The sequence below is a fragment of the Haliotis rufescens genome, unplaced genomic scaffold (assembly GCF_023055435.1).
Source record: "Haliotis rufescens isolate VD_foot unplaced genomic scaffold, xgHalRufe1.0.p SCAF_11, whole genome shotgun sequence".
NCBI classification, from domain to species: domain Eukaryota; kingdom Metazoa; phylum Mollusca; class Gastropoda; order Lepetellida; family Haliotidae; genus Haliotis; species Haliotis rufescens.
In genome coordinates this window covers 26,283,985-26,292,631 of record NW_025963791.1, presented here as the reverse complement: position 1 = coordinate 26,292,631, position 8,647 = coordinate 26,283,985, and the positions used below count along the sequence as shown (strand labels likewise).

The window sequence follows — 8,647 nt, the reverse complement described above, 5'->3', positions numbered from 1 at the left end:
CCCATTACAAACTCTTTCGAGGTGTAAATGTAAACGCAAGTAACATTGATCTCGTGAGTAAACACAAAACACACATTTTCTTCCGAAAAGTAAGGATAAGGAAGCCAATTTTAGTAAACATATTTCTTCAGTTTTGTTTTGTTTGTTTGTTGTTTAACGCCGCACTCAGCAATATTCCAGCTTTATGGCGGCGGTCTGTAAAATAATCGAATCTGGACCAGACAATCCAGTGAGTGACATAATGAGCATCGATCCACGTAATTGAGATCGATGACATGCATCAACCAAGTCAGCGAGCCTGACCATCCGATCTCACGGGATCGACAAGCATAGTCGCCTTTTACGGCAAGCACGGGTTGCTGAAGACCTATTCTAACCCGGATCTTCACATCCCCCTTTTCTTTAGAACAGGAGGATGAAGATATTTCAGTGATGGAATATAAATAGTTATTGTTGTTTAATTACATTCTTTTCTCTCTTTACTTTACTGAGACCAGGCAGAAATACTTTATATCAAATTATCGTAGGAGTCCCAGTTCGTGAAAACTCGCAGCTGGACCTAGCTGTTTGCGGTGAGACTAAGATATTGTAACTGTGTAAACAGCATGAACTGCCAGATTGATATGAATTATATATAACATAGGAAGAACGTGGAATTTAAAAAATGCAAAAGTATTTTAGAAAAGGCGTCCACCCATGTAGTAGGAAGAATCTGCATGGATGACAACTTTCTAACAAATGCATGGTTGCAAAGTGTTATGTTTGTTCTTCCAAATATTGGATGTGTCCGTGTTCTTCTAAATTTTAAAAGACTAATGTCGCCGGTTCGCACATGCGGTACCGCTGAGAAAGTCTGTCCTGACATTAACTGGAAAAAGAACTATTTGAATCCCAGCAGCTGCTTGTAAAAGAACATTCCAGACACAAACGACAAACACGGTTGTTTTAAAGCACATATTCGGTAATATAGATGTATAAGAACGCTACGCCGACCATTTGTGAATATTATAATACCATATCAGGTTATGGAGCAGATCTTATTTATCTGGGTTCCGTCCGGTTTCAGCACGTCCGATTTGCACTGGTTCTCTTATGATAGAAATAATAAAGTTGTTGCTGGCGGGAAATAACGCGTATACAAACATTTACAGAGTAACACAAGTAGTTCCCCACGGTGTGCAATATACGAAGATAATCCTGTTCCTCGAGTTTGTATAATTTGTAAGATTTCGGTGTTATAGTATAAAGAAGTGGCAAATCAACCGTTAACCAGTTGTTTTAGCATCTATTTATGACGTCATTAGCATACCCATGTGTTATTGTGCTTGTTTTACGATTTCTTAAACCGTGGGATATATCAGTAAATTATCACACGCTATAAACATCCCTTGTGTTGGGAAACAATTGTGGTTTTATCATCTATCATTGGTTATAATCGGTTTGTTTCATCCGATCAATGATCACATTATGGTTGGGACATTTTGTCAGTACAATTACAGTTGGTTGGTTGGTTGGTTTGTTGTTTAACGCCGCACTCAGCAATATTCCAGCTATATGACGGCGGTCTGTAAATAATCGAGTCTGGACCAGACAATCCAGTGATTGATATCATGAGCATCGATCCACGCAATTGGGATCGATGACATGCATCAATCAAGTCAGCGATCCTGACCACCCGATCCCGTTAGTCGCCTTTTACGACAAGCATAGTTACCTTTTACGGCAAGCAAGGGTTGCTGAAGACCTATTCTACCCCAGTAATACAGGAATTCGTAGCTGTACACAAATAAACAAAAAAAATTTACCCATGTTTATCCCACGAGGTATCGGACCCATTTGAATGAGCTATTAAAAATATCTTTATTTGTGTACAGGTACGGATTCATGTACAGTCGAGACATAGTATGATCAAATATTTGATTTTAGGATTTAATAATCCTGTTCCATAAATCTTGATAAATGACAATCCTCCATTTGTTTGAATTTGAAAGATGAATGGGTTTATTTGAAATTTAGCCTTTCATTACTTATCGATTAGTTACAGAGTTTTTCTCAAACCTTTTGCCTGTGGCTAAAATGAAATTATGATTAGACTGTCCAATTATTATTAGTTTTTGTTTAAGTAAGAATATAGAGTTGGTAGGACAAGAAAAAGATAGTATTTAATTCTCTATGTTCCTTTTTGCAATATTGTCAGATGTGAAATGAATGTTAATTGTTTATAGCGTTGTCATGGGAACAAAGCCAAACAATCTTTGAAACATGGGTGAAGCTATTAATAGTATTTGAGCAAACATTTACTGGTCGCTAAGCATGTCTCACTTAAAGCATTCAAGCAGGAAACAATTTGTGAGTTGTTCATAAACCTGATTCACAGTCTTGGCATTTTTTAAGAAAAGGTTTGAAATGTATTTTTTATTCAATAAAATAAACTAGAATCAATCATGTTTACATAACTACTGATGTCATGACCATCAATCCACGCGATTGGGATCGATGACATGCTTGTCGTAAGAGGCAACTAACGGGATCGGGTGGTCAGGCTTGCTGGCTTGGTTGATGCATGTCATCGATCCCAATTGCGTGGATCTATGCTAATGACATCAAATACTGGATTGTCTGGTCCAGACTCGATTATTTACAGACTGCCATATATAGCTGGAATATTGCTGAGTGCGGCGTTAAACAACAAAACAACCAACCAACTTACAATGCATTATTCCTATGCAAAAAAGAGGCACCTAAGTCCACTTTGTAACTGATATTACTGATACTTAAGTGATTGAGAACAGGCTCTCTTTCTCCACAGGAAGTCATGGTAGCCAACAAGCTCCTCACACTGGTGTTTGTGAGGAAGGAGGCTCAGATTCTACTGGGGTTGAAGAAGAGAGGGTTTGGTGAAGGTCGCTGGAATGGCTTTGGAGGAAAAGTTGAAAAGGGGGAAACAATTCTTGAAGCTGCCAAAAGGTTATTATGAATCAATATTTTAGCATAGAGTAAATAAAACAATGTTGTTTGAATCAGCTGTTGGAAATATTCTGCTGAATAGGATTAGAGAGTGATATGCAGGATTTTATTACAAACCATGAAATGAAAAATAATATCTTCAACAAAATAATTATGCACTGTTAGAGAGTATGGTTTTACATTTACCCAGCTTGCAGCAATATTCAGCAAAATCAGAAATGGGCTCTACTCATTGTACCCATGTGGAGAATCGAACATGGGCCTTGGGCGTGACAAGGGAACACATTAACAACAAGGCTACCCACCTCCTTGGTCCAGTAGAACATTTATAATAATCCATACATAAGTGTTGAAAATCCCTAACCAAATTCGGAATTTCTAGCAGCTGTAACCGAAAATTAATGTATCCCTACGCAACAGTAGACAAGCGGCACGACACATCATATTGTGCATAATAGATCCCTATAACCATTCACATGTAGGATATTTGTATCTCTTGTGGTAATGTAACATTACAGCAGCTCATCAAGCCAATTTTAAGGTTTTGGAACATGAACAAGTTGATGCCAGACATGCATGCCACCACTGGATATTGGATGGGCGGATGATAGAGACTATCTATCAAGTCGCTGTTGTATTTTCGGAATCAGAAGCCAAAATAATGCGACGTCTGATTCCATATCTGCATGTGGATGATAGATTGAAAGAAAGAACAAATAAAAAAGTAGTACCGGCGACCAATGAAAAGCAGAGTTATTTATAGAAAAAATTGTAATTCCCATGAGCATTACAGAATATTTAGTACCATCTATCCAGCTTCCCTTATGGGTAAGAATGGACAGTATATCATATTGACTTGTGTATAGTGAGCACATGAGTATAATGAGCACCCTCTAATTCTTTTGGGAAAACTGCTATTTGTCTATTGTGTGCAGTCAAAAACTACATCATATCAGTGAAGGTAAATAGCTTGTGGATAGTCTTTATCATGTAGGGACTTGGATGACCCAGTTGTTTGCAGAGTTTTGTCCCTTAGGTAGGCCATAGTACTGGGATTCGTCCTGATTAGGAGCCTCAGAATAATACTTTTCTCACAAGCAAACCACTAATAATTGATCATTGCATCCGACAGGTCATATGGTAAGAAAGGTAGAGCATCTTTACATTTGGCTGGCTATCTGCTAGGGATGGGACGATACACCAACTGTGTGATCCGATACGTATAACCATGCATTTTTTCACGTTCAGATACGTATCACGATATTTGTATATGCTGTTGTCTGTGGTGCGTAAGCCATCTTTTTCATAGGCAGGATAGTCAAATTTGGCAGTGTCAAGATTTAGCAGATTTACAGTTGGCAGTGTCAAGAATGGCGCAATAGATGAAAATAATTACTTTTTCACTACTAAATACTGCTGTTTTGTTTTGTGTAATAGCCATTAAAGTAAACATTTAAGGTTGGTTGGTTTGTTGTTTAACGTCTCACTCATGCATTGGGATCGATGACATGCATCAACCAAGATCCCGCATAGTCGCCTTTTACGGCAAGCATGGGTTGTTGAAGATCTATTCTACCCCAGATCAAAACATTTAAGGTATGAATCAATATTTTTTATTTAGTATGTGACTGTGATAGATACTTGTATCGTGAAGTAAAATATTGTGATACACCGATGTCCCACCACTACTATCTGCAGGAACCAGTCATAGGTTTCTTCTAGGTCATGTTATCTAGTTAACCCAGTGTTTTTCATTTTTTCTGTGAAAGAACCACAATATTCTGGTTGATGCTTATGATGCTGTGTTAAACTTCAGAGAGCTGAATGAAGAAAGTGGACTGACAGCTCACAGTCTGGAGCAGATCGGTGTCCTCAAGTTTGAGTTTGTTGGCAAGCCACAGTGGCTGGAGGTGCATGTGTTCCACACCCGGGACTACGCGGGAGAGCCCACAGAGACCTCAGGTCAGTTGCTTTCAGTTTTACTCGCCTGACTGAAAGTGAGCTTCTGTCATTGTCTGTTTGTCCGTCATCATGCACCATAAACATCTCCCAAACCAGTGCACTGATGATACTGAAACTGGGCATGCCGTATTATATCACGTTATTTGTGTCCACTACACACCCATTGCTTTTGGCGGTCGGGTAGCCTAGCGGTTAAAGCGTTCGTTCGTCACGCCGAAGACCTGGGTTCGATTCCCCACATGGGTACAATGTGTGAAGCCCATTTCTGGTGTCCCCCGCCGTGATATTGCTGGAATATTGCTAAAAGCGGTGTAAAACCAAATTCACTCACTCAGCTATTTCTTTTTTTAGAATGTAATGAAAGCTGGTTATGTACAGTTGGAAGTGGGCATATTTGTTCTTTTTTGTTACTTTGATTTTTCCTTTGCACTTTGACCATGCTCTCAATTCTCTCAAAATGCATTCATGTTCCCAATCTAAATTTGATTCCTATTTTCAATATAACCGTTATGATGGAGGAAGTTCTTGTATACAAAATGGTGGAGTATTGACAATGGACATCTACATCATGTCAACTATATACATCTATACACAATACATCAGTGTTCACAGGATGTATATACATGTATTTAAGTGTTTAGTTTGCAAAAACAATCCTGATATCTAACATGTTGATTCACATGATTATCCTGCTGTCAGCCAAGAAATGATTTTGGATTTAAGACTGCTTTTTTTTTCTACCCGCAGAAATGCGTCCCCAGTGGTACAACATTGACTCGATACCGTACGACATAATGTGGCCTGATGACAAGCAGTGGTTCCCCCTCATGTTAAAGGAAGCTAAGTTTAACGGATACTACCTGTTTGAAGGAATGGACATTATACTGAAGGAAGACCTGAAAGAAGTGCAATCATTGGATGTCTGAATGGAATGTGTTTTTTCTACATTGGCATATGTGGACTGAAGATTTAAAAAATTGTACCAAGGATTTTAATGCCTTTTTAGTTTGCCATTACATCGTCAATGGATATTAAAATTGTATGTTTTTTATTTATCTTGCATTACTCATTCACTGCTTACCTTACGACAACAAGAAGGACAGCGCAACAACGATGGTCCAGGGTGAAGAAATAACAGTTGTTGTTCTGAAGTCCCACTTTTCCTGACCACCGCTGCTGTCCTGTGACCTTGATGACACCTAAGGTCACCTTCACATCACTGCTTGGCATACCACATCAAGGACGCGTCCCAGCGGAGCTTTCCTTTTGGATTAATTTACACCTTCAGTTTTCGTCTACAGTTTTAAAATTGTAAGTTCATGTTGTTGTGTCTTCATAGTTTTAAATTCAATAACAGTTGAAGAGTTGTAAGTGTCTGTTTACATGAACTTGACTGAAATCAAAGTTTTCAGGGGAGTAGTAGATAGGGCATCTGCCTACAGAGCGGGAGGTTGGTGGTTTGTTCTGTGGCCACATCATACGATCAGATGGTGTGATGTTACCCTGCCTGGCACTCAGCATAAGGAAGGGGTGACACGATACAGGAAGGTCACGATATGATACATATCACGATACATAGGTGTCGTGATACGATATGAATATTTACTTCAAATCGGTGGAAACTTCTTTACTACGTATTATGATTCAGAGTAGGTTCAAGAGGAAACCTAGCTGCAGACACATGCTCGCAGCTATTTTTAGTTAAAAAACTAATTACAACGCATTTTGCGAAGAACATGAAGAAAACAGGGACTGGTTGACTTGGAGTCGGTATACAGGTCTGAGTGGGGTATTCATGAAAAACTATGGAATGGTATCTCAGTGGCCTAATACTATAAAACCGGCGTAAGTCTGGACTAGTACAAGCAGCCACACAAACACAGGTGTTCATGTCACTGTATAAAGTGAAATAATCTTGAATGCGATGTTAAACACCATTTCACCTCATCTCACCTTAGTTATCAGGGAAATATAACTTAGTAGTTAATAGACAAATAGCATCATCAACACTGTTGGCCTACCACAATTTTGTTGACAATATCCCTCTAGTTTGTTTGTTGTTTAATGCCGCACTCAGCAATATTCCTGCTATGTGATGGTTGTCTTTAAATAATCGAGAATAATAACCAGACAATCCAGTGATTGACATCATGAGCATCGATCTACACAATTGGGATACAATGACATGCATCAACCATGTCATCGAGTCTGACCACCCGATCCCATTAGTCACCTCTTATGAGAAGCATGGGTTGCTGAAGACCTTCTCTAACCCGGAATCTTCACGGGACAGTTGCCCTCAAGCTAAAAACCTAAATGACCAATACTCATTTTTTTCTATTATGCAATTTATGAAAAAAGGAGACCAACATAAGGCCCCACCAAAATTCCACGGCACTAGTAACTATTTCAATATAATAGAGATATGACTTTTGATCACACCAATTCTTGAATAAGGACAAAATGAAAGAAAATTTCCTCAGCTTTAAGGACAGGTGCTACTTTACACTATCATCATTGAAACAGCATCATTTTCGTCAGATTTGAAGTTTGATTCACATTTTATTCAAGATCCTTTCTCTCTCAATATTGTTTTAAAGAAGATTCTTTCTACTCTTGAATCATGCAATACTATAATAATCAACATGTGATGAGGTTTCTTAACTATTTTCATACTACTTACATATTAAGTTATGAGTTTGGTGTTTCATAGAAAAATAGAAAGTATCCAAATCACATGTTGAGTGGTATATATTTTACAATACTGCTGCCTGCCTGGCATCACACACTACCTCTGTACAGTGTGAAGGAACACAATCTTATTGTTGTAGACAAGATGAAACATGGATCCCACTAAATTTGAGCCACCAAATTTGAGGCCTTACTTATGGCAGTGATCACACTTTTCAAAGGTACAAATATGAACAAAGTGTGGTTTCAAACAGGTTTATTGGGCCATTCTTACACTGGAAAAGCAGTATAAGATGGTTGCCAAGTTCATGGCCTTTTCAAGGTAGTTTATTGAATTTAAAGGTCTTTTCAAGTGTAGAGCACTGTACAAACTTTGCCAGCCTTAGAAATTGGCACTAGTCCTGTGGTCTTTGCCACACTGCCAAATAGTTAAGGTATCATGAGGACAAGTAGAAATGTGTGAATATGCAGGATCCTCTTGTTCAATATCAGCAAAGCAAGTTCTCCAAATCACGCTGATGGTCAAGTAGAATTAAAAATAATTGGTGCTGTTCTCATGTTATCAGTTTGGTTTAATGGTCGCCCCAGGTTACATTTCAGAGATACCCTCTATTCGTACGGTCCTATTCATGCTCAGATAATTGCAACTTTTCCAAACATAGTACGCCCTTATGCCAAGAATGGAGTGAGGGAGACTACTCCCATCAAGGTGTTTTCCACACATTGCAGTTATGTGGGGAATCCAAAGCTTGCCCATGATGCGCTAACGTTTTGACATCTCTAACAGCAGCCACTCCTCACTTCCTACATTGTTAGTTATCGTTAGTCACGGCCTCATCTCCCTTAGTCTAAAGCCCCAAAGATAACATGTATATCTAATTATTTCGCATTTGCCATTAGGCCCGTGAAGATCCGGGTAGAATAGGTCTTTAGCAACCCATGCTTGCCGTAAAAGACGACTATGCTTGTCGTAAGAGGCGACTAACGGGATCGGGTGGTCAGGCTCGCTGACTTGGTTCATGCATGC

General features: G+C 38.9%; 1 protein-coding gene across 3 annotated transcripts; it reads left to right on the top strand.

The window, feature by feature from the left end:
* The first annotated feature begins 1,071 nt into the window (after positions 1–1,071).
* Positions 1,072–5,984, top strand: LOC124132854 (oxidized purine nucleoside triphosphate hydrolase-like). 3 transcript variants are annotated; one of them, XM_046496995.2, is made up of 4 exons: positions 1,072–1,221; positions 2,810–2,967; positions 4,784–4,929; positions 5,677–5,984. In XM_046496995.2, the coding sequence occupies exons 2-4, from the start codon at positions 2,816–2,818 to the stop codon at positions 5,853–5,855; spliced, it is 477 nt and encodes a 158-aa protein (XP_046352951.1). In that variant the 5' UTR covers positions 1,072–1,221; positions 2,810–2,815; the 3' UTR covers positions 5,856–5,984. The 3 variants fall into 3 exon arrangements, with proteins under 3 accessions (XP_046352951.1, XP_046352952.1, XP_046352954.1); XM_046496996.2 differs by having other exon boundaries at positions 1,076–1,208; XM_046496998.2 differs by having other exon boundaries at positions 1,077–1,174.
* The last annotated feature ends 2,663 nt before the right edge of the window (positions 5,985–8,647 follow it).